Consider the following 26508-nt stretch of genomic DNA (forward strand, 5'->3'; position numbering starts at 1 on the left):
GTTCATCTGACTGGGCTTTTCTGACACACCAGGACATCTCCGGGCTCAGCCTCAGTACCAGAGAGTCTATTCCATTGTAATTTCTATGCCCAGGCTCAGGTAGTCTGGTACACCAGAGCATCTGAGGCCTTACCCTCTAGGCTGGGGCACCTTCTGTGTGGAGCACATTCTATCACATCCTTGACTTTCTTTCCCTTTACAAACTCAGAGGATTGCAGACATTGCCACATGTGTCTGGGGGCAGACAGAGTCCCTAGAAAAACCTGGAGCGGGAAACAGAAAACAGAACCTGACTGGTCGGGACTCCCTCCCCGCATCCTCATGTGGCCAGGAAACCACTCTCTTGCTCTGACTCCTGTGGTCCACCAGGTAGACTCCTACCTAGATAATGCAGCCTGTGACAGAAACAGGACTTCCTCTGGGTTCATGCTGTCTGAGATTGCTTTGAGGGGAACAGAACTTAGTGCTTGGAGACAAAGACACTACCAGGGGTGGTGGTGCACACCTTTAATCTCAGCATTTGGGAGGCAGAGACAGGTGTATCTCTGTGAGTTTGAGGCCAACCTGGTCTACAGAGCTAGTTCCAGGATAGCCCGATATACACAGTGAAACCCTGTCTCGAAATATCAAGAAATATTAAAAATAAAAAATAAAATAAATAAGGACAAAGACACTAAGACCCCCTTTCCCCCATTCCACCCTCCCCACTAATGTCGCCAACTTCCATATCCAGCCAGGTTATGGTTGCCTCCGGGCTTTGAGTTGTGCAAGTGAAACCTGTTACAGGCACCTCTGGGTGTTGTTCTGGGAGAATACAGAGTGTAGAAAGGCTGACCCATGCTCTTAAGAATGTGGACGGGAACTGCTGGAGACCTGGCGGTGCACTTTAGAGGAGGTTCAGATGGCCTGTCAACCAGAGATTCTCCATGGACCCTTGCTGGGGAGCCCAGGCTCCCTGTGACGTGTGAAGACAGCCATAGAGGTTCTTCTCAGGAGCACCGCTTTGCCTCTGAACGCAACCACAACTCCAAGAGTGTACTGTTTCCCCTGGACGCGCCCCCGCCCCCCAGGTAGACATGTTTTTGAAATAATAACAGACTCCTTGGTGCCATTTGACTTTAAAGGCCAAAGTGCTTTTGCCTGCCGAGCAGGACGTCCACCTACAGAGCCAGCCGCAGGCACCCATAAAGCAGATCTTGAGCCGATTCGCTTAGTGCTTCTGGCTGTGAAAAGAAGAGCAGAAAAAAAAAAGCAGCAAAGAAAATAAACATGGCCCCCGCCCTGATTTGCGAGTTTTCAAGTCTAGAGCAAAACATCGCATGGCCAGTTATCTCTCCACTTCCCACCTTTTTCATTTAGGCCGTTGGAAGTAAGTAGTGGCCAGCAGCGTGACTTCTAGCTCAGATCTGTTGATGAATTCTTTTCCTTTAAAAGGAGAAGTTTAGAGGTGACACCGACATCCATTCAAAGAACACACATACTTGGCAGCAACGTGCGTTTTTACAGTGACCACTAACCAGCGGTGGCTTAGGTTGCTGTCATATGTCAGCTTTAACCACACCACGCTGCCACTATAAAACGCAAGCGCTTACGTTGTCGGCGACCAGTCCTTGTTGTCCATGCTGCAGAAATGGGGCAGCATTCCTGAAGCAATGATATACACTCTGTGGGGGTTGTTCGGGGGCTGGGACCCAGGTCTGTCCTCCTGGTGTCCCACTGCAGGGTGGGGCTGTGCGTCTAAGTGTAGCAGGCTGTCATTTTTGTGTCGTCGATGTTTTGAGTCATGTCCTTGACGTTTTAGTATGCTCAAAAGCAGAGGTCATCTCGTTAGACAGCATCCAACAGGAAGTACTCGGCATGACTTCCTGTTTAAACAGTTAAGGAAGATGTTTTTCTTTTACTTGACAAGGAGATGCCTGGGCTGGAGAAATGGCTCAGCTGTTAAAGAGCACTTGCTGTTCCTGCAGGGAACCTGAGTGCTATTCCCAGCATCCATACTCAGTTCTGGGACTCCAACACCCGCTTCTGGCCTCGGTAGGCAATTGCAGGCATGTGGTGTATATAAACAGATGCGGGCAAACCCTCATCATACACATAAATAAATTAATCTTTTTTCAAAAGGAGAGATGTTTAATAAGCTGCAGTTATCCTGACGCAGCGGCCGCTGACCTTGGCCTCTGCCCTATTCTTTTCTTATGGAGCTCTCGGTCAGCAAACAGATGCTGTGCGTGTCTGCCAGTGGGGATAAACCACAATCCTGGCTTCTCCTCTTACTGTCATTGCTCGCGATCCCCCTCAGCCCAGGTTCGGTACCTCACACGCCAATGAGCTTGTGCCACAAACCACGAGGAACAGCAATTTCTTCACATGGGCGGATCACTGTGTCACGAGGTAGTGAGGTAATTTGCGGAGCTTTTTCTAATTCTTGAGGCATAAAGTTTGTCAGTTTGACATCATCTAATTCAATATAGACTAAAATGTAAAGCTATAAGTTACTCCCCAAGCTCTGCCTCAGCTGCTCCCCAAGGTGTCCTGTGACCTCCCCCCCCCCCCAATTACTTGGAGATGTCCTGTTTCTTTTCTGCATGTTGGCCAATTTCCTAGGTTTTCTTTGGTTGTGCGTGTTTACACATTCCGCTCTGATGGGTGAGATTATCTTATGATTTTTAGTCCACTCATATTTATTGCATCTCATTTTATAGTCTTGCATATGGAAGCATGTTCTGTGTGGGCTGTAGATGTATGTCTGCCGTGGGGAGGAGTATTCCCGTAGTGTTTGCTGAGCTCATTTGTGATGCCCAAATGTGTCGATCAGCTCCCGGCCTGTTACTGTAAGTGGGTATCGATGTTTTTGGTGCTGTCGTCAAATTGTCTCTTCCTCCCTTTAAATTTTCAGATTTTTGTTGCTGTTGTTGCTTCTTCTGCTATGTGCATACGTGTTTATAGATGTATGGCTCTTACTGTAAAACACTTCCTTTTTATTGTAATGACTTTTCCGCTCATAATTTATTTCTGTCTGCCACCTGGGGTGGCCACTCTAAAATTCTCATGGTGGTTATTCTAGGATGTAACTTTCCAGCTTGTTTGTGTTTTGATTCTGAAGTGGATCTTTGCAGCTCTCATGTGCTTGGGCAATGCTTTTAGGGAATTTAGTCTGCTGGTTCTTGTGTTTTGATTTGCTTTCTTAAAACCACTTACACTTGATTTAATTATCAATACAGTAGATTTTGCTTCTCTTTTGCTGACTGGTATATACCTGTATATAATTAATATTTAGCATTAATCAAATGTAATTAGTATACAAAACTTCTACTCCAATATATCTTCAATCTGCTTTCTTTCAAGGCCTTTGTGACTTCCTCCTCTTCTTTCTCCTTTTCCTTTCCTTCCTCCTCCTTCTCCCCTCCTCCTTCTTCTTTATAATCCACTGGATATAATTGGTGCTGCTTATTTGTAAATCAGTGTAGGGCATTCGCCAAGCATGACAGCCTTCTAAAAAATGGCTATGCCCCCAAAGAAAAATGGCTCCCCATCCCCAGCAGCTCAGCCACACAATTCTTTTTAATGATGCTCTTTATTTCCTTTATTCCGTGTCCTTTCATCTCAGAGGGGTCTTTGATCTTTCTTGGAGGGCCGCCTGCTAATGACAAGTATTCCTAATTTTCAGTTTGTTCAGAAATGTCCCACCCTTTACATTTCTGAAGAAAAGTTTACCGGCTGCGGAATTCTGTGTTGATAATCTCGGTCTTTCCAGCTTGTTCAGGGCTCTGTCCCTCTGGGCTCTGAAGGAGACCGAGTTCCTTACAGTACCCCTGTCCCTTGTGCGGCACGAGTCACATCTTTTGCTGCTTTTCTGAGTTGCTTTTCTTGGTCTTTCAGTAGACCATGATGGCGTTAACTGTGAATGCACAGTTAATGTATACCACACAGAGCTCTTTAGAGTTCCTTAAATGTGGAAATCAGAATGTATCAAACTTGGTGAGTCTCTGCTCATTACTTCTTAAAAATAGAAGTTGTTTTCAGTCTTGCTATTCAGCCCTGGCTAGGCTTACATTCACGCAGTGCTCCAGCCTCAGCTTCTTCATCCTTTTGCTTTCTTTTCCTCCCACTGGGCAATCTCTACCTGACATGTTCTCCAGTTCTTTCTTCTGTCTGTCATTGTCTTAGTTGTTAAGGTTCAGATTCTGTATATTGAGGACTTTCCTATGATTTATTCACTTCCTTTGACATAGCCTCCATCTGGGAAGAAAGGCCTGTTGTGTCGCCTATGGCTTCTTAGGTGTCCTTCAAACAGATATATTCAGTGACTTCCAGTCTTTCTTAGTCCAAAGTCTTGGCTTACTCAGTGATACTTTCTTCTGATTAGCTTTTTTGTCCCTTCTTCTCCCCAATCCTGTTGCACCCTTCCTTCATCCCTCCTCCTCTCCCTCCTCCCTTCACTCCCTCCTCTGCTCCCTCTCTCCTCCTCTCCTCCCTCTCTCTTCCTCCCTTCCCTCTCCTTTTCTCTCTCCTCCCCTCCCTCCCTTCTCCCCTCCTTTCTTCCCTCCTTCCTTCCCTCCTCCCTTCCCTCCCTCCCCCTCCCTCCTCCCCTTTCTCTCTCCTCCCCTCCCTCTCTCCTCCCTCCTGGTACACTGTTTACTTGAAGTTGGCCTGAAGACATTGCTTTGCAGCAGTTTGGCAGGAAGCCTTCTTGTTCTTCAAAGTTTGCAGCTGATCCTGCTTTTGCTTTTGCTTGTTTTCTGTCTTTGCAAGGCCTGCCTTTTCTTACCACATTTCATTTTTAGCGTCTTTCCTTCCCTAGTCTTGTGGTTTCTGTACTGACTAATGTATGACTGCCGAGATGCTTGCTGTACACTTTTTCAAGTTCTTTTTATTTTTAAGCCTTAATTCCTCAGGGCCATATCTGAATCTGTGTCACTGTCTGGTTAGCCAGTCATTGATTGTAGACGGAGGCTGCAGGCTGCTCATTTGTTCCTAGCTGCTCAGACCCAAAATAATCACCCAGAAACTATATTATTTGCAATACTATTTGACCAATAGCTTAAGAGTATTTCTGGCTAACTCTTATATCTTAAATTAACCTACTTCTATTAATCTGTGCATCACCACGTGGCTGTGGCTTACCGGCAAGGTCTTGGTGGGATCCGGTGGAGGCGTCTGTCTTCTGTGGGCAGCTACATGGCTTCTCTCTGACTCTTCCCACTCTCTCTCTATATCTCTTCCAGCCTAGCATTACTCTGTTAAGCCATTGGCCGAAAGCAACTTCTTTATTAACCAATAGCAATAAAACATGAAATTCACAGCATACCTCCCACATCCGTTGATCAGATTTCTTCACAGGCCTTGAGTCTTGGGGGACCTGCAGGTTACAGGACAGCCTCAGATCTCAATTCCTGCTGATGCAGCAAGGGCCAAAGGTCACCAGAGCTGAGGGTCTGTTTCTCGCCTAGGTCTCTGCTGCTCAGGCCAATAGAGCTTGCTATCAGCCTCTCCTGTCCCACAAATGTTAGAGTTTTTGGTGTTCTTCACATCTCCTAAATGTAGGGAAACCCGAAGTCAGCTTAAGACACCCCCCAAGATCGAGTTCTCAGCACAAAGGGGATTTATCTGCTCCAGAGGGACAGAGGGCAGGGATAAGGACAAAGACAGGAGATAGAGGACAAGGGCAAAGGGGAAGGGAACAAGAAAATGAAGCAGAGGCATTTGTCCCAGACAAAGGACTGGCTGCCTCTGGATCTAGACGAACGTGGCACATGAAAAACGGCGGTTTATAAAGGTAAATTAGGAAGCCCCATGTTAGGATGCTTAATTTTAATTGGGCGTGTTAATTAAGTGAACCAAAAGGGGCTTTTGATTGCTGGACTTTAATACTTTGATAGCTGGACCTTGGTAGTAAGCCTCAGGAGGAGGGATTGGCCAAATAAGGGAATAGACTCTGGGGGCTAGGTTCAGGAATGCAATCTAGCTAGCGAGGCCAGGGGAAGGGAAAGAAGGGCAAGGCCTGCCAGAGCACATGCTCGATGAGCCAGTGTCCCCTTACCAAATTCTTCAGCTTTTCCTTTAAATTCTGGACCAAGCTCATCTCTCCTGCATCTAGAGGCACAGCATTGGGCCCTGAGGTTAGCCCTCAAGTTATTTTTTTGGCAAATGCCACCCATTCTTTCAGGCTACTCCCAAGTGCCCCAGATTGTCAGATCTAGAGAGAGCCCAGAAACCATGAAATGAGGGATGCCGTAGAGAGTGGTAGATGAGCCTCAGGCCTCGTGGCTGTTTGTGCGCAGGATGGGTGGCATCTGCTATGTCGAGCCATACACACCAGCTAGCCTGCTGAAATGCAAAGGGTTCTCTCGGAGTGGGAATTTTCTGCCTCTGGGGCTCTGAGGTATAAAATTGTTTTTTCGTTGTTTTTGTTGCTGCAGCAGGGAGTAAGGTCATCCTGTCCTCCCTCTGTGCTGGAAGCCGTCGGCAGCAGGCTGCCGCTGGCATGTGGTGTCTGCCTCAGAGGTGCTGGACATGCTCCACGGTTGAGGGGGATCTGGCAGAGTCTAAAGTGGTAACGTTCCTTCTTACCCATTTGCAGTTCTATGTGGTGGGAGGTCTGGGTGCAGATTGTAAAGGAGGACTCTTCAGAGAGACCTCAGTGCCTCAGCAGGCAGGGCCGCTGAGGAGCTGGGGTGTCGGGGACCACAGGCCCGAGGGCAGGGCGCACGTGAATGCCTTCAGCAGACACAAGGACTGAGTGATGCGTGGCAGAAAGACGATTGCTTTGCTCCTGGGAGGAGGAGGGGACACAGCTGGTAGGCGCTACTCCACTTTTGGTGTGCACTCTGGGTAGAGCCTCAGAAACTTTTTGTTGGTGGGAGTAGTGGTTTAATTAAAAAACAAACAAGCTGAAAACAAACCAAAAACCACTGTTTACTCTCTTAGTGTGCAGGTGAGGTTGAGAGAGAATGTGTGGTTGTTGAAGTCAGTGGACTCACGGCAGTTGGTTCTGTGTCTGAGAGACCAGGAACTGGACAGATCCCTGGCAGGCGCACACACACACGTGAAGGGGCCAGTGGTAAATAAAAACGATGTCAAATCTGCAACTTCTTCACCTTCCTGACCAGGGACAAAGGCCTGGGGAGGTTTTCTTTCTCATCAGCGAGGCTTCTTTCGAACAACTAGTCCAGATTGTCAGATATACAAGGTTGGTCATGTGCGTGTTTACCTGAGGCTGTCTACCTACTATCTGCTGCCCTTTCTTCACTCAAGTTAATTGATCCAAAATTAGGGGAAGGGGACCTGCCCTCGGCTACCAAAACACTCAGATGTCTTAGGCTCTCCTGAGAAATTTGGATTTTGGTTTCTGGATCCCCTTCTCACTTTGTGCGGTGTCTTTGTCTTTGTCTGTCTCTGTGTGTGCGCACGCTCACACTCATGCCTGTCTCTTTTGATAAAGGTTTTTACTTGTTGCTTGCTTGCTGTTGTGTTTGAGAGCTTTCCTCCCTTTTAATCGCTCAGTTGTTAGAGAAAATGAATAAAGCTGGATGGGGGCCCTTTATAGTGACACCTTCACCATGTGGTTCCTGGGGGTCAAACTTAGGTTGTCAGGCTTAGTGGCTGATGTGGGATTCCCCTCTGTACGCTGTGAAAATGTGTTATTACCATTGGTTTAATAAAGAAGCTGCTTCGGCCTAAGGCAGGGCAAAATAAAGCCAGGCGGGAGATCCAAACAGAGATATAAAGAGAGTAGGCAGAGTCAGGAAGATGCCATGTAGCTGCCGAAGGAGAAGGATGCCAGACCTTATCAGTAGGCCACAGCCTCATGGTGATACATAGATTAATAGAAATGGGTTAATTTAAGATGTAAGAGTTAGTTAATAAGAAGCCTGAGCTAATAGGCTAAACAGTGTTGTTATTAATATCGTTTCTGTCTTATTATTTGGATCTGGGCGGCCAGGAAACATTTACAGGTGACAGCTCCCTTTACCTGCTGAGCCATCTCACTGGTACCCATTGCTTTTTTTAAAGTCTACCTCTTTATTCATCTATTTAATACATGTATTGAGGGCAGCTATGCGCCAGGCAGTAAGTGTAGTGGTCTGGGAATGACTTTGGGACATCTTGTCTTCCACCTGGTTGATGCAGGGTCTCTCGCATTATTTCCACTGCAGCTCTTCACTGCACACTCTGGGCTGGCTGGCTGTCTCGTGAGCGTGCAGAGGATCCTTTCTCTGCCTCCCATCTTGCAGTCAGCACGCTGGGATCACAGGCCAAACCACCGTGTCCAATGTGGGTCTGCACATCCGGCTTCCACATCGGTTCTGGGGACTGAACTCAGGTCTCACACAGTGCTTTTATCTGCTAAAGTCTCTCTCTGGCCCCAACTCAGAGACTTCTGCAATTGCTGTGATGGGACCCATCATCACCAAGGCAAGCTTGTCTGTCAGCTAGCTGTTGTCCCAGTGACTGGGGTCAGTTCCCAGTTCACACACCACATAGTGACTAAACACTGCCCTTTAAAGCTTAGCTTTATCTAATGTAAGACAGAGGCAAACGGGTGCATGTTCTGTGCACTCATGTACAACACACCCTGCACACACACACACACACACACACACACACACACACACACAATGTCAGTAAAGCTGTGACCAGGCCAAATCATAAGAAATGACGTGACCAGAATGAGCTAAGATGAAGAAGGAAGGAGGAGACTATGGATGCCTGGCGTCCTCTTGGATATCAGAAGTCTCTTAGGCAGAATGAAGAGTGGCTGCAGAGTTCAAGAGGAGGGGGCGGCTGGAGCTGAGAGACTGAGGAGTATATGGCCAGGGCCAGGGCAGAGGTAACTGGCCTGTTTCTGTCTGTCTGTCTCTTTCTCTGTGTGTATGTATGTTTGCGTGTGTACAGGACTCTGTTGGGGGGGGGTGTGCACGCACACGCATGCGAGTTCGGGGCTTTGGCTTTAAGTCTCATGTAGATGAGAAGATGCTGGAAGACTTTGAGTCCATGTTTTTCACTCAGCCATCCGTTCGTCTAAGGGGCACCCACGGAGCCATGCCCCAGGTTCTGGGCCAGGTGATGAGCAAACAAACACACCGACGCTCTTATACTTATTTCGAAGGGGAGTCGGGAGCTAAGCAGATAAATAGCCCCTTTCCAGAGTGTCAAGGAAGGGCTAGGGCTCTGGCTCAGTTGGTAAAATGAACCACATGAACTGGGTGTGGTGGTCCACACCTATAATTCCAGCGCTGGGGAGGTAAGGGGAGGGGGACCAGAAGTTCAAGGTCATTATCTTTGGCTCCTTAGTGATTTTGAGGCTACCCTGACAAATGGTCTGTCCCAGAACGAAGAATAGGAAATATCAAGGAATGGGATAAAGCAGGGAGGTCGCTAGAGTTGTTAGGATATGTCCATGAGAAGAGGGTTGGGTGTTTTGGTAGGACCTGGGCTTTGCTTGAGGAAGTGGCCTTGTGAGCCATTTTAAAATTAGTTATGCATTGTACATACTATTGTTTATATATTCAAAGGTTCCTAAGTGCCAATTGTATATTATGGGGTGTTAGCATAGTGTGCACTCTCACCTAGTTACCAGCCACTCCAGCAGCTCCTAAAGAAGGGAAGTTTCCTCAGGATTCTATCCAGACAAGAGCCCCCTGTGGGACACGCTCCGGAGACCTCTTGAGAGACTTCCCCCTGCCTGGGCCTGAATGTGAGGCCTGAGTGTGAGTGGACTGTAGCCCTACTGGGTATGGGAATGCACTCTCTTACCCTGGCTTTGAAACTTTGGCCTTGGCATTTGATGCCTTGCATGTTTGAAGGACCCCAACTGGGTGTTGGTTTAGAGGTTCAGTCCAGAGGCCTTGTTGGAGGCAGTTTTTGTGAAGTCACGCAGAAAGGAGAGTAGCTGGAGCCTGGTGCTATCAGAGTAAATGCTGAGCTCTGGGAGTGTCTGGGAAGCAGAGCTAAAGACACTGGGTGCTGCTCTGGTACAGCTGAGGGTAAGGGAATCGGAGATAACTTCAGTGTCTGGGGCTTTAGTGGGGAACAGAGCGGGGATCAGGTCTCGGAAGCCACAGAGCTGCTGGGGAGCAGACTTGGGGAGGAGGCCAGATTCGTGTGTGGACTTATCTCTCAGACATGCACGTGAAGGAGGGAGCGGGCTATGAGAATTGGCTGCCTTTGCGGGGAGCAGTTCAGCCTATAAAGTTAACTTTGGGGATTGCGGCATCTCAGTGTCACTAAAGTGAGTCATCCAAGGGTCAAGGCTGGAGAAGGGAAACTTGTCTATGTAGAGGACTGGGGAGGAGGAGAACGGGGAGAGAGACTGAGGCAGGTCTGTACAGGAGGCCATGAAGAAGGCCTGTGCATAAATGGAGAAGCATCAACTGTACGAGTATCCAACAAGACCATTATCAAACATGGCCATGGTGGCCATGCCAGACTGGGCCCCACACAGTGCCCATGGGCCTGACATACTGCTCCTCAGAGTGAAATGGCAGTCATATAAATACTCTGAGAAAAAGAAATGAGAAATTTATCTGGCACAAAATGGGGGCAAGTGGCTATGTCCAGCTACTGCTGGAAATGCCAAGGGAGGAGCTTGGGGTCACACCTGCTCCAACTGCTGGCTGGTGGGGCTGGGCTTTCTGGCAGTGACATACCTCCATAAGGAGCTGGCATCCAAAGATGGGGTGAAGGTGTTTCTGTCCCCAGCAGGTGCTGGCGGCGAGTGAGACAATCAGTTGCCAGGACTGCTCTGCCTCTCAGGACATGGAGGCTTTTCTGTCCACCCAAGCATGTTCGTCATTAAGTCACTTGAAGCCAACATTAATATAAAGACCACCTTTGAGACAGTTGGTACCACCTCAGAGGGGAATCAAATGATGGCGTTGAAAGGGGCCCCACAGGAGTCACACCTGTTTCCTTCCCCCACGGCAGCTCCAAACAAGGACCTAAGTGGGAGTTGATGGCTCACGTGCAAGCCGGAATTAGAACCTCAGCGGCCCTCCTCACGTGGATGCCAGTCAGGGTCGAGTTGGGGCCAGCTCTAGAGACTCTGCCAGACCCTGAGAATCGTAAGCTGAGCAGGCGCTGCCCCCAACTGAACTCAGAACTGAAGCGTTAAGGACCTGACCTCTGCATGGTTGAATGCCTAGTTTGCTTGAGATAACATGGAGTGGGAATTCTTCCCATATAAGGTGCCCTTGTTCCTGTGTGGAGAGTTGCCTACCCGGCTGGCTTTGCTCGATCAAAGCTTTGTAGAGATGTAGCTTAAGTGGATTGCCCTAAGTAAAGCCTTTGGGTCTTGTCTTGGTCCTGACAATTCTGGGTCCAAGAACTCATCCCAGTGATGTAGTGGGGATAAATAACAGTGCCCATTACAGTCTGAATAGCATCAGCTTGCAATGTCTGTGTTGGTGGATCCTCACCTCTGGGATTCTGAACTTGACCTCAGATTTGGAGATAGGGTCTTTGCATATGTGACTAAGCTAAAATGAGGTCCTTGGGGACACTCCTCCCCTATCACTATGTGTCCTTTAAGAAGGAGGAATGTGGGCACAGAGATGGACTGAGGTCGAGGAAAGATGATGTGGTTAGTCCAAAGGTAAAGAGAGACACCTGCAAGCCAAAGAGTGTCCTGGAGCAGGCAACCCGGGACCCTCAGAGCGAACAAACCCACCCGTACCTTGATCTTGAAGTCAGGGCCTGCAGAGCCATGAGAAAACCAGTTTCGGTGGTTTAAGCCATTAGTCTTAGCCAGATATGGGGGTACATGCTGTAATCCCAGCATCTGGGAGGCAGGAACAGGAGGGTTGGGAATTCCAGGCTAGCCTGAGTTACTTAGTGACATCTTGCCTTAGAAACAAACAACAAGCAAGAGAGTCACCAGAATGTGGCCTTTGCTATAGCTTTATGGGAAGGTAATATGGAAGCCACTTTTAGAATAATTATTTTATCTTTAATTATGTATATGTGTATAGCTACAGATATTCTCTGTTCTGCTGGTTTCCCTGGACTAGTTTCTCTCCACCCACCAGGTTCCACTCACTAGCTCCTGTAGCCACTTATGAAATAACCATTCTGAGGTTTAATATTAATTACATACTCTTTGGTCTATTAGCTCAGGCTTCTTATTTACTAACTCTTACATCTCATATTAACCCACTTCCATTACTTATATTTTACTACGAGACTCGTGGTTTGTTACCTCTTGCTGCTTGGGTGGCTACATGATGTCAGCCTGACTCTGCCTTCTTTCTCCCTGCAATCAATTTAGTTTTTCTGCCTAGCTATTTTCTGCCCTGCCATAGGCCAAAGCAGCTTCTTTTATTAACCAGTGGTAATAAAACATATTCATAGCATACAGAGGGGAATTACGCATCTTTTGTGTGTCTGTGCATGTGAGTGCAGGTGCCCAGAGTGGCCAGGAGAGGGCATCACAGCCCATGGAGCTGGAGGTACAGGCCATTGTAAGCCACCCCGTGTGGGTGGTGAGAACCAAGCTTGGATTTTCCACAAGAGCAGTACATGCTCTTAACTGCTGAACCATCTCTCCAGCCCCAACAAGAACTACTTTTAAAAGTTATTGCTGTTGAATGTATAAAACATGTCTTTGGTCCCAGGTCTTGGGAGGCACAGGTAGCTGGATCTCTGAGTTGGAGGCCATTCTGGTCTACCAGTCTATTTACCAAGTTCCAGACCCATCTGGGATACATAGTGTAACTTTGTCTCAGTGATAATAATAATAATAGCAACAATAAAATAATTTTAAAAATTGAAACTTCTGCCTTTGATGGTGTCAGATGTTCACCCCTTGAGTGTTTCTAGAATCAGGTCATAGTTGTCAGAGACCTTTCATCCCGAATAGGCTGAAGACTCTGGGGACAAAGGTGCCATCTCCCTACAAGGCATCCACAGATCCCTAGTGGAGCCATGCCACGCCTTATGCCCTCAACTGACCCTGGCAGGAGCCCACCTGTTACCTGATCCTAAAGACTCTATAAAGTAAACGAAGGAGTGTTTTTCCATGGGAAAAGGCAGTTTTGTGACTTGCTTTTCAGACTTTTGTTTCCAAATGCCTTTCTCCACCTCTAATTAAAATTCTCACAGATTCAAAGTGGGCAGTTGATGGCAGTGACTCACTTTCAAAAGACTCTTCTGTGAAAACCAAGTGAGAAAACACAGGAGCTGGGACTATTCTGCCGGCATTCCTGTTTGCCCTATTCCTGCTCAGTCTGGTGTAGAACACCACCATCCAGAAAGCAAGCCCCAGAGCCCGTGTCCCTGTGAAGGGTGGAGTCCCACCTCCCCCAAGTATATGGTAGGGCATGCCTGGCAATCCCCCTGCCTCTAACTGCCAGAAACCATAGTGTCAGAAAGAGAAAGTTCATGAAAGGCCCCAATTCAGCAGCTCTCGGGGCCTCTCTCCCTTCAGCCAAATATTCGCTGGGCTCCTGACAGTAGGCTTTTGTTGGGGGGCTCAGGGCGGTGAGAGGCAGAAGGTAGAAAAAGCTTTATGAAAGCAGATTCAAGGGATTTGAGCCGGTGTGTGGACTTGTTGGGAGTTTAGTATGTTTGCTGTAGAAGTGGGATCAAAGCCAAGGTCAGGCCGGCAAGAGACAGTGGTTATTCTATCTTCAGGATGCTGAATTTTATATCATATTTCTAAAGCAGAGTTAAGCAACCCTTTAAGGAATATAGAACCAGGGGCTAATATTTACTCGACTTAAAGTTAGACATAATGAAAATAAAGCCTTACAAACCGTTAAGACCATTACCGATTAGATACTGACAGCCCACCCGCCAGTGCTGTATGGGCTTCCCGCTGGCAGGGAAAACTCACGGTGTCACACTTAATAAGTGTTCCTGGAAAGACGGTCCCTAGCCACCCACCGTCTCAAGACTTTGGACCTTGCTCATTCTAGGTAGTAATTTCTCTCCTCTGAACTCTTATGCTTCCAGCAATGTGCATATTCTTGGATTGCTGATTTTGTTATTGAGATAGTGCCATTTTGCCACACACAACCAGTGTTTCTGTCATGGGTTGGCAGGTGGCTACATTGTCTGAATTTCCACACAGCCTGCTCATCATAAGACCTATCCTTGCTCTCCGGAAGGCTTGCTGGCGTAACACACTCCAGTGTCTGTACCGACTCTTTCCTCACATCTTGGAAATTATCTTTTCATGGGGACCATCTCCAAGAGCGTCAAGCCTTGGAGAATAAACCCCTCACTAATTAAAAGGAGGAGGCTTTGAAGTGTGCACGGTCCTCTGAATCCGGCCTCTAATCACATCGCGGGGAGCATGCTGACTCACATCACCAGGTGAAGAGTCACAGATGAAAGGGCTGACGACAAAATGTGCCCAAAAAGAAGCGCCAATCAGAGCTAGCCTGGCACCGTGGATTCAAGTCCAACAGTACAGGCTGAACTTCATTAGCGAATTCTTGCCTAATTCTGTCTCTGCTCTTAATGAGAGCTAGAGGCTATGATGAAAGGAGCCCAAGAATCTCTCCTGGATGCTGTCACTCAGAGTGTCGCACGAGAGGCCACGCTGAAGGAGGGCCTGCAGGCCAGCGCTGCTTGACTAGAAGGCGGGTCATTCATTCAACATTCACACGCATCTGAGCAGGGCTCCCGGCAACTGCGTGCCCCCGTGTGACATGCCTGCTACATGCGTCCTCCGTGGCGACACAGAGCCTACTATTCCCGTTGGTTGTTGCAGAGATAGTGGTTTGTCCAACCCTGACTACAAAGGACATACACTGCTAATGTGTTTCCAGAATATGCCACAGGTTGGTTCTGGAAAACTGGTGCCACCTAGCCAAGGGCAGCTACAGTGGGGTTCAATTAAAACCCTCAGCAGTCCCCTGGCTATTTTGTGTCAGCGTTTTTGTTGAAATGCCCTGTGAATCAGCCAGTAACACATGAAACCCACACGTCTGGGTCATGTTCTGCTTATTGGGGTCATGCTTGGATCATTTTCCCGGGATACTGTCATGGAACATATAAGATGTTGGGAGGCAGAATGCTTTAGACAGCTCTTTGTGATCTGCAAGGATGGAATGGCGAGGGAGAGTGTAACTAGCCGGACAGTACACCCGCATCTCGCACACCTGTCCCTCCCTGTCCCCTATTGGTTGGCATTTATATTAGCATGGGTCATTTGTCACCCAGTATGGATATGTTGTTCTATTTGGTTGGTTGGGTTTAGGGCTTCTTTTAAGATGGGGTCTCAACCTCCTCTGGCCTAGACTGCCTCGTTGCCTTGTCTCAGCCTCCAAAGTGCTGGGATTACAGACGTGAGTCACGGTGCCTGGCTGAAATAGTACTCTTTAAAAAAAAAGTTAGAAAGAAGAAAGAAAAGGTCTTAAATTATGTGTCTATGTGTGTGTGTTCCCATGTGGGGGGTATGTAAACATGAGAGCAGGTTCCCTCAGAAGCCAGAAGAGCCTGGTGGATCCTCTGCATATGTGCCAAGTGTGTGCCTGATGCCTGAGGTTAGAAGAGTGTCGGGTATCCTGGAACTGCATGACAGACAGCTGTGAGCCACCGTGGGGGTGCTGGGAATTGAACCTGGGTTTTCTGTAAGAGGAACAAGTACTCTTACCTTCTGAGCATCTCTCTGGTTCCAATGTGTGAGAGTTTTCGGACTCGGTTAACTGAGGTGTGAAGATGCATCCTGCGTGTGAGTGGTACCATCCCATGGCCTGTGTTTCTGTCTTGAATAAAAAGATGAACACCAATGTTTACCTCTTACTGTCTTCAAAACTGCCGCCATGAGATTAGCTGGACCAGGGTTCTGCCACCATCCCTTCCTCTTCCATGGTGGACTGCACTTCCAAACTGAACTAAAAGTAAACCCTTTTCCCCTTACGTTGTTTTAAATTAGCATTTTTGTTTCAACAGTCAATGACTGAACCAATCCATCACCCCAAGTATGTCCACCCAAGTAACAGGGGCACAGGCATGCTTCACAGCCTTGCCAGCTGGCTGGGGACCGAGTCTTTGCACAGCATAAACCCACATGGCTTTTGCTGTAAAGACCAACCGGTTTCTCTTGTACACATCTCCCTTATCCGAGGAGGATATCCTCCAAGACCCCAAGAGATGCCTGAGACTACAAATGAGTACCAGGCTCTTCTGTAGAACGTGTTTGCTCCCACGCACATATACTTGTAAAAGCCTTCACTCTATAAACTAGGTACAGTGAGAGATTAATACCGGCAACTGGTATTAAGATGGGCAGCTATAATGGTTACTGTAGCGTCATAGAGCTGTATGAAGGGTCTCTCTTCTCACGCCTTATCTCACTGTACCGTACTCACTGCTTTGGTGTTGATATGAGGTGGTATGTCTCCATGGTGAGATGCAGTGAGGGGAACGAGGAAGGCATTGTGACGTAGGCACACAAAGGCAGACAGTATGGTAACTAATTCCTCCATGACTAACAGATGGCAGGGAGGTCATACCGTGTGGACACACAGACGATTTCTTTGTGATAGCTCAAGATGGTATCACACTGGCCACAGCTGCACACAATTCAAAACGTATGAAGTATTTATGTGGGGAATGCTTGGGCAATATTTTTGTACTGGTTGACTATAGGTGACTCAGACACTGTAGAGCTCAAAACTGGAAACAGAGGGAGACTGTTGTACTCAGGATGGCACCTGGGAACACTTTCTGGGCACAAGGACCAACCACCAGCTAACCTGGGCCAGCAATAGGTACTAATGTGGGTCATTGTGTGGAGTTGATAGAAAGCCATTCGGCCATGAGCAGAGACTGACTGTTGTGTGGTCATGGGGTGGAGGGACAGGGGAGGAAGAGGTACAGCTGACGTGTGTTCTTCGAGTTACAGGAGCTGGGCGACCCCCATCATGCTGTTGGGAAATCCAGCCTCCTGTCCACCAGTTTCCCAACTCTAGCAGCAGGAGTGTGGCTGTGTTGGGCTTGTCCACCACAGGAGCCCATCTGTTCCTAGCCTCACCCACCGTGCACCAGTGATCACCTAGTCACCTTGTGCTTCCCATCCTGGAGCCATCTGGAGTGTCTCCCACCCCTCCCATGCCTTTTGTGTATGGACATTTCTGACCTACCAGTTGAGCCGTTTCCCAACCATGCAGGACGGTGGGCCTCATTTAAATACCTCTCCTCCCCCCTTTTTTCCGTTTTGCTTCTACAGGCTTGAAGAGACACACCTGGTTTATAATCAGAGTGTCCAGCGTAGGGAAAGTGTAGAAGGCTCAGTGATGATCAGGAGGGGGTGGGATCAGGGTGACTGCTGACGGGAACAAGGTCGCTTGGTGATGGTGTGAGCAGGTGATGAAAGTTCTGGAATTTGATCATGATAATTTGAACTGGCAACAACACCAGCCAGCTCAGTACTACTCTAGGTGTGGGTGCTGTTTTTATCTGTTCTTTCCGGGTTTCCTTCATATTACACTTAGCCCCCTTTCAAGGCCAGGAAAGGCCTTCTTGGGCCCTGACCACACTTCTCCCCATCTTCCAGTTTAATCTCCTTCCCTGTCCCAGTTTACTTATCATTTTCAGGAGGCCATAGTGCCTGAAGTGGGGACATTTCTCCAGGCCTGAATATTATGTGACTTTTAATTTTCAAAATATGGAGTGCCTACCTTTTTTTTTATTCCATTAGAAAATAATAGAAGAGTCCATTTCTGCTGAAATGGATGGTATGAGGATTCTAGGGTCTCATCACCCCGAAATATAGCTACCCGTAATTTACAGAGGAAACCGAACCCCTGGATCCTCTCATATCTGAGTCCCGGAGCTTTGTGTGTTGCAGGGAAGGGGTGTCCATATTCATCATGCCATATCCAGCACCTAGTTTTCTAATTATGTGAGTACTACTTTTATTTGCTTAGATGTCCTCATTGGCATAGCATGTGAGGTCAGAAGGGACAAGAGCCAAATCTCAGTGTGCAAGTGAAGGGCAAAACAGTCCCAGGGATGCCAGCCTTGAGTATCCACTGTGACTCGCACTGTATGCCACTACTTTGCAGGTGGCACCCACTCAGGAGCACACCTCTGTGTCCCCTTCCAAAGCTGACCAAGCTGAAGCTGGGCTGCCCCACCCCCACCAGTGGAATGGATGCCAGCTCTTATTTTGTGCCAGGGTGGATATCCATTTGACCGTTTCACACCATTTGTGGGTTTCCAAGAAGCTGATACCTTCTCTGCCTCTTGCGTTGTATGTGTGCACAGTGTCGGCGTGTTTGATCTCGTGCGGTCTCTTGACCTTTAAGCCGTGCTGAGTGACAGCTAGCAGAGTGCACCACTTTGAACCTTGGAGCTGAAGTGCAGTTCTCAGGAGGTGTCTGTTGACAGCCCTATGCAGTTTCCACGGTTGCCTTTTTTAAGAATTACGTGTGCGTTAATGCGTGCGTGTGTGTGAGTGCATGCGTGTAGAAGCCGGTGAACAAACCTTGACCATCACTCGCTCCTCAGGTGCCCCCGACCTTGATGCTTGTGACAGGCTCTCTCACTGTCCTGGAACTCAGTAAATAAGCGAAGGTAGCAGGCGAGCGAGCCCCAGGGACCTGCCTGTCTCCATTGCTCCGGCACTGGGCTTGCAAGTGCTCTACCAAGCCTCTTTTCTTTTCTTTTCTTTCTTTCTTTCTTTCTTTCTTTCTTCCTTCCTTCCTTCCTTCCTTCCTTTCTTTCTTTCTTTTTTTCTCTCTCTCTCTCCCTCTCTCTCTCTCTTTCTTTCTCTTCCTTCCTTCCTTTCTTTCTTTTATATAAGTATATCAATTACTTGTTACATAGGTGCAGTAGACATGGATCATGGGCTTCTGTGAATTTTTTTTTTTAAGTATTAAGTGTGGATTCTGGGGATCAAATTCATCTCAATTAAGGGTACATCTCTCCAGCTGCCCCATCTTGGTTTTAATGGTAACACTACAGGTTCTTTCTCCCTATCTCAGCAGCCGCTGGGCTCTAGCTGTTGTGAGATCAGCATGCCTGCTGTTGGTCCAGGGAGGCCTGATTGTCTCCAAGGGATGTGTAGGGTTTTGAGGGCAGGTTTAAAGAATAAAGACATTAGTTCCCAACAGTGGGCTGGAGATATTTTATGAAAAATGGTGTAGGTGACTTTAACCAGGGATGCTGGGAAGACGATTAGGGTAAGGCTGGTCAGACACCAGTCTGCCATGCGGGTGGGAAGGAGACTAGGCCACAGGCACCAGAGTTTGCCATGGATTTTGGAAGCCCTGTGCTGTGAAAGCCATCATCCCAATGGAGAGATGAAAGAAGCAGCTTAGAGACGTGTGCATTCAAGAGTAAGTGAGCCAGCATCTCCTTGGTACAACAAACTGAAGAATTTGGTCCCTCGGCTCTGCCTCAATCACAGCCAGACCTTTATTCCACCAGGCAAAGCTTCCTCCTACAAGGTCTTGGAAGTGAAGTTACTTATACAGTTCTTGGCTAACCCGAAGTCAGTCACCCAACACCAAATTATAAGCTTTGACATTGTAACACAATTACTTTTTATTGCTGTGTGGGAGAAAGAGTTGATTTTGGCTCATGGTTCCAGAAGGAGAGTCCATAATGGCAAGGAGGTGGGGGAGGGGAGGAAGGCATGTCAGGTGGCTAGAGCAGGAAGCAGTGCAATCACTTTAACCACAAATGGGAAGCATATAAAGCAAACTGGAAGTGGAACAAGCTATAAACTCTCTTTCCTTTAGCAAGGCTGCCCCCCACCAAGTTTCCATAACTTTCCCAAATAGCACCACCTGCTGGAGACCAAGCGTTCCGCTGCTGAGCCTATGGGGGACTGATCGCTCAAAGCATGCCAGAGAGGCTCTCTTGAGTTACGGTCAGTATACATAAAGTGATGGGAACCATTTTCACCATCCATACTGCCGGGCAGTAGCATTCACCATATCTGGTGTCATGCAGCCATCTCCATCTCTCTCCAGAATGATTTTCTTCTCCCTAAACTGAAATCATGCTCCCCATTCTGGGGAAATACTGGCTCCCCATTTCTGTAATCCCAGAACCTGGCATCTGCCGTTTTTTCTGGCTTCCATGACTAGGGGCTCACATGAGTGCAACCACACTGGATTCCTCCTTTTGTGCCTGGCCTGTCCAACTTAACAGCAGTGTCCTCAAAGGTCCCCCTACAACACCCTGGGTCACAGCCCATCTGCTGTAGTCTTTGATGCTTTTAATCCAGGTCTGAATAGAAAGTGCTCGTCACCCCAAGCCTCACCGTACTTTACCCTGAGCCACCAGGACGCTGTTGAGTCCTCGGGGTAAAGGCTGGAAGTGAACACGATGGGTTGGTGGGGCAGTTGGGAATTGGGGAGCTATTGAGAATTTCTTGTGACTTCCTGGTTTGGTAGTGCACCTGCCCCTCCCCCTGGCTGAGTAGCACTGAGCCTCTTCCTATTTGTGTTTGGAGGTGAGAAGTCAATCCAAACAAACCGAATCCACACTGTCCTTAGTGTTCAAGCGAGTTGGGCAGCTCTGCCAACAAGCTCGCTCTGTGCTTCCTGGGGTGGATAGTTGTCCTGTCGGAGGTGGTGTTCAACCGCCCTTATAAAGAGAAACACGTTCCTGTCATTTACAGTTTTAAGAACGTCACACTTGGTCCGGGGATGTTGAAGGGATGAGTTGCTTAAATTTTTAAATTCTCAGGGCCTGGGGGACACACACACACACACACACACACACACACACACCTGTCATCCTAGCACCTGGGAGGTAGATGCAGGAAAATCAAGAGTTCCAGGCTGCCTTTTTGGCTTTCTAGTGAGTTTGAGGCCCAGGATGACATAAAGAAGGGAAGGCTCTGAATCTTAATTACCTGGACCGTCCATGCAGACTAATTCAGAATCCTTTATTTTAATAACCAGCCCTGCCTTTCTTTGTCTTCTTACTTGTTCTTTCCCCCTGGTGGCACAGAGGCTTCTTCCAAGTCCTATTGCTCTGTGGTTGTTGTTGGGATTAAATTAAAAACCACTTTTTTTTCTTTTTCTTTCTTTATTTTTTGGTTTTTGAAACAAGGTTTCTCTGTGTATTCTGGCTGTCCTGGAACTCTCTCTGTAGACCAGGCTGGCCTCGAACTTACAGAGATCCACCTGCCTGTGCCTTCCTAGTGCTGGGATTAAAGACATGCACCACCACCACCCTATAAAAACCACTTCTATAATGGCAAGAAATATGATTATATGAAAGCCAATAGAAAGTGCCATGGCATTTCTTTGCCTGCATTTGCTGCTGCTGGGCAGACTGGCACTCACAGTGTCTGCCCTGGTGGGAAGCCGCGTCTCATGTGTGTGTGTGTGTGTGCTCTTCTCCCAGGTGAAGTGGAGGATTCAGATGCAATTGACACCTTGGGACAACTTGATGGACCGGACAGCCCACTTCCCACTCTGAAAGGTAAGATAGAAAGTCAGCTAGCTGTCCTTGCTGTGGGTATAGAATATCACGGGGTGTCTGCTTTGCCCTTGTCACTGGGGGCTAGACCTGCCTGATTAAGCAGAAGGTGGTGTCCCCTGCTGGGGCTGCTCCATTGCTGGTCAGGTGAGATCCCTACCTGAAGTCTTTTTTTACCCCCAGGAAAGGCTTTGGGGGCTGATGAGGCTGGTAGGCCCACAGGTGAAGCTGCAGGAAATATAGCTGACTGGGAGGAAGGGGCCTTAGGGTGCTCAGAGGTTCTGAGCAGGGACTCAGAGGCTGGCCTCCCATCTTGACCATTTGTTAAGTAGCTGCAAACAACCGTCTCTCCTCCCCATTTGCTTTACTCAGTGAAACAGCCACGTGGTGGTATCTCAGAGGGTGGCACTCTTCTGTGCTGCCATCTGAAAGAGGATGCTGTGTTCCTTTGTGGGGGCTTCCGTCCTCCATGGAAGTTTGCTGTGGGCACCATGGTCTTATTGGCAGAGCAAGGAGAGCAGCATGGTCTACTTCTTGAAGAAGCAATAGCTTTTCTTTCCTTAAATAATCCGTCAGCTCCAATGTGTGCCGTCCGGGCGCTTAGGATGTGGGCTAACCAGTGGAACATGGTTGACCAAATAGGAGCCGCATCCTTCAAGAAAACTGGCTCTCTCCCAGCAGCCACCAGCCGTCTCATAGCTCCTCAGGAGCTGAGGCTCACAGACCCCTCCCCACTCTGTACCGGGATGTTGACCAGCTTGTTCCTGTGCAGGTCACCACAGCTGCCCATGAGCACAGCAGCCCTGCTGTATCCAGAAGGCACAGCTTTACTCTGGCCGCCCTGACTCCTGGCTCTTAAGAGTCTTTCTACCTCCCTCTTCTGCCATGGTCCCTGAGCCTTATAGAGGAGTGTTGTGTTAGTCGGGGTTCCCCAGAGAAACAACACTGATTTGTTTATGGTCTGACAATTCTAATAATAAGTAAGAGTTTCCTTCTTCCATGTCCTTTATATAGGCTGCCACGAGAAAGTATGGCCCAGTTTAAAAGTGGGTCTTCCCATCTCAAAAGATCCAGATTTAGAGTGGGTCTTCCTACTTCAGTGGTTCAGTTCAAGAGCAATCCTCCAGGCCTACCCATCTACTTGGATTGTAGTTCATTTTAGACATAGTCGAGTTGACAACCAAGAATAGCCATCCAGGTGCGATGTGGATGTTTCATTTGTGTCCCACGTCACCTGTTCTCTGCACTGTGACCAGCTGTGAGTCCTTTGTTGACCACCACCCACTGCACAAAGACTTTCTTCTGCTGGGGTCTGAGAGCTGCGCTAATCAGGGTACAGAGGTAGGAACTTAGAGGGCAGTTTGATACAATGTCAAATCAGCAAATTGTAGTAGGTTCCCTGCTGAGGCCCGTGAGTGCCCCAGCCATGGGTTCTTGGCCAGACTTGCAGTACGAGGCATGTGTTTCCTCCTGTGCAGCAGGTCTTAAATCCAAGCGCAAAGCGGTTGGCTGCACCTATAACCTTTGTGCCGCTATTGTGCCCATGGGTATATCTTGCCGTGCAGATGTTACTGCAGTTCACAGAGTTCACAGCCGGGTAAGTCGGTTGAAGACTGACTCCCTTTCCCCTCACCAGCCTGCACAGCACCTTTCGGTACTGAGAAAGATGGCCAGGAGGGAAGAAGCTTCCTGGACAGTGTCCACTTAATTTCTCAAGTTCTCTGTGTGCCCCGTGTATGTGGAGTCTTAAGCAAGATGGTCTTGCTATCAAGTTCTTGTGGGCAACAAAGAGCAAGGGGAGAAGCTTGTATTGTTTGGGGGAATCTCTAGGATTTGTCACCAACAACTTAAAGGGAGATGTCCCAAACCTGGCACTGGCCTTTTTGTTTGACAAACAACCTGTGGCTTCTGGGGTGAGCATAATCCAATTAAGCTCTTCTTTATGGAAAAAAAGTATGTTTATATATGTTATAGAATAGTAGGTTTCCATATGCCTTCTCCAAACAGTCTTCAAGTTAGTTATCCCTTGGAAGGGTAAGTCAGAAGAGGGGGAATGACAGCTTTTTTAATTGATGTATTCTCACCATGTATTCGTTGTGTCTTTGTCACTGTGGCTACCATGCCAGAATCCCACAGCCAGGGCAGGCACGATGCCAGACATTCATTTGCTCATAGTTCTGAGTGCCAAGAAGGAAAGGTTAAGGCTGGGCATATAGGTTTGTGGTAAAGCATGTGTCTAGACTGTTAGGCCTGAGTTTGATTACCAGCACTAATAAAAGAAAAGAAGATTCTGTAGGGGAAATTAAAAGATTAAGCATTTCAAGGAATGAGGCCTGATATAAAATTTCTATTAAAAGAAGAGTTGTTGTGGCTGGAGAGGTGGCTTAGTGGCTGAGAGCCACTGGCTGCTCTTCCTGAGGACTCCGGTTCCAGGGGGTTCTAACGCCCTCTTCTGGCCTCTGTGTGCACTGCATGCAAGGGGTGCACAGATTACGTGCAGCAGAACACCCACACGTATAAATTTTAAAAGCAACCCTAAGAGGACTTTTGTGGGTGAAACAGCATGTGGCTGTGGTCTCAGTTTGGAGGATGAGGTGGGAGGATTGCTTGAGCCAGGAGTTTGAGGCAAGTCTAAGAAGCATGTTTCCAAACAACCTTAAACAAAACTTGCAGAGAGGGTGTGATTCAGTGATAGAGTGTGTGCGTGGCACGTGCAGAGAGGGTGGGATTCAGTGCTAGAGCGTGTGCGTGGCGCGTGCAGAGAGGGTGTGATTCAGTGATAGATCGTGTGCGTGGCGCGTGCAGAGAGGGTGGGATTCGGTGATAGAGCGTGTGCGTGGCGCGTGCAGAGAGGGTGTGATTCAGTGATAGAGCGTGTGCGTGGCGCGTGCAGAGAGGGTGGGATTCGGTGATAGAGTGTGTGCGTGGCACGTGCAGTCTTGTGTTTGGTCACCAGCACCAAAGCAAAAAATGACAAACCAATCACATGATGAGTCTTAACCCCTCCTCCTTTGACTTTCCTCACAGGACAGTGCAGCTCCTCACCCTCCACCCCCAGCACACAGCTCTGCAGGCTCTGCATACGTGTGTGTGTGTGTGTGTGTGTGTGTGTGTGTGTGTGCGCTGTTTTTCTCTCCTGATGTAGCCATGCACTCTTCTCAGCTCTGAAGAGTCTGTGAATCATGAACAGTGTCTACTCAGCCCTATTCTTGTTTTCTGTGCTGAGTCCAACCCTGCTCCAGGTTGAAGTAACAAAGTTATTTCTCGCAAGAGCTGGTCCCAGACTCTGAAACAGCTCCTTTTGCTAAAGGCTCTTGAGAATCACCCTGACATCACTGGGAAGGCCTGCCTCCCAGTGTGTATGTGTGTGTGTGTGTTCGTATGAGCACACGTAGGAACACCCTAACTAATGTCCACATGTGCTCAGAGAACTGAGTTAGAGCCCCATGCATGTTTAGTGTGTGCTTTACTGCCAAAATGCACCCTCAGCCTTGTCTGGTTTCTGAATAAGATAGCATCTTGGTCACTGTAGCTTAACCAGACCCCGACACCACCTGGCACATTGCACTTACCCATCCATTCTGCTTTGTTGAATCCTTTGATGCCTCTCATTTTGATAAGGAAGGGGTCTTTTTTTTTGTTTGTTTGTTTTTTTGTTTTGTTTTTTTGTTTTTTGAGACAGGGTTTCTCTGTAGCTTTTGGTGCCTGTCCTGGAACTAGCTCTTGTAGACCAGGCTGGCCTCAAACTCCCAGAGATCCGCCTTGCCTCTGCCTCCCGAGTGCTGGGATTAAAGGCGTGCGACACCACTGCCCGGCAGGAAGGGGTCTTAGTTAGGTTTTTATTGTTGTAAAGAGACACCATGACCACAGTAACTATTATATAGGAAACATTTACAGTTCAGAGGTTCAGCCCATCATGGCGCGGAGCATGGCGATATGCAGGCAGGCATGGTGCTGGAGACATAACCAAGTGCCCTACATCTTGCAAGCAACAGTCAACTGACTGTCACACGGAGTGAAGCTTGAGAAAAAGAGCTTAAAGCCCACCCCCATAGTGACACACTTTCAACCGAAGGTGTGGCCTAGATTAAAGGTATGCCCTTTAGCCTCAAGGTCTTCCAGCCCTCAACAAGATCACAGTTCCTCCAGCAAGGCCACACCTCCTAATAGAACCACTCCTTAGGAGCGTTTGGGGACCAGATATAGTCAAACTACCACAGAAGGTCCATGTGCTCCATGACCCAAGCTGAAGCCGTTCCATGTGGGGACATGGAGAGAATACAACAGTGGAGAACACTGGGATGGGTAAGAGAGAATAGGTGTCACCAAGTGTGAGTGCTGCAGCGATTTAGAGAGAAGGGACACCACGCCTCACGGAATGACTTGTAGAGACCCAGAGAAGACCTGGAAGCTCTGCATTTCCATGTGGAATTCTTCATTCTTTAGCACTAAGTGTTTTATAACTGGGCAAGTGGGGAAAAGTTTTATTCAGCCCACGAGAAGTCTCACTGGTAGCTTGGGGATGAGCTGTGACCTTTTAAGGAATGTAGTACTTAGCGTTTCTGCTGATACTGGTTTCCATCTGGTCCACATCCAGTAGCCAGGCAGAAGCTTGAACCTGCCAGACAGCACGTTTATTAACACAGCGTGTCTCGAAACACCAGAAAGAAGCCTGGAGAGCGGGCAGGACAGGCGGTGCCACCTATCCTCCGTCTGTCCTCCGTAGCCACAGAGGCTCAGATGGAGGAAGAGTTCCAGCATGAGGATAGCTGTTTGCCATCACACTTTAGCCGTGAATATATGGGTTACCATGGAGATGATGCTCGCTGCTCTCTGTTCGCCGAGCCTTTCTTTCCTGGTTCTTGTAGGTCGTGTGGATCCACGTGCAAATGTATTGAGTCTGTTTCTGATTGCTTTTGGGCCTTGTGAGATTTGTGCAGGTCCGTGTATATATTGTTAGGTTTTTGCATGAAGCCTAGGTCCCCAATTCTAATCAGGTGACAAAGAAAATGGGATTCTGACTACAAGCAGAAGCAGCTTGTGTGTGGCCACCGAGAACACAGACTCCACGTTCCAGCCTGTGTGTAACCACTGCGAACACAGACTCCACATTCAGCT

The 26508-nt window shown here is 48.2% G+C and overlaps 1 protein-coding gene across 1 annotated transcript in view; it reads left to right on the forward strand.

The window, feature by feature from the left end:
- LOC121453485 (tyrosine-protein kinase transmembrane receptor ROR2) overlaps nucleotides 1-26508 on the forward strand; it is a 182551-nt gene that overhangs the window by 128572 nt on the left and 27471 nt on the right. Inside the window, exon 2 of the mRNA XM_041660300.1 lies at nucleotides 21316-21393. Coding sequence (XP_041516234.1) covers nucleotides 21316-21393 — 78 coding nt within the window. The remainder of the gene's footprint in view (nucleotides 1-21315; nucleotides 21394-26508) is intronic.

The sequence above is a fragment of the Microtus oregoni genome, unplaced genomic scaffold (assembly GCF_018167655.1).
Source record: "Microtus oregoni isolate MIOR12 unplaced genomic scaffold, Mior012 000011F_ref0000422, whole genome shotgun sequence".
Taxonomy (NCBI): Eukaryota; Metazoa; Chordata; class Mammalia; order Rodentia; family Cricetidae; genus Microtus; species Microtus oregoni.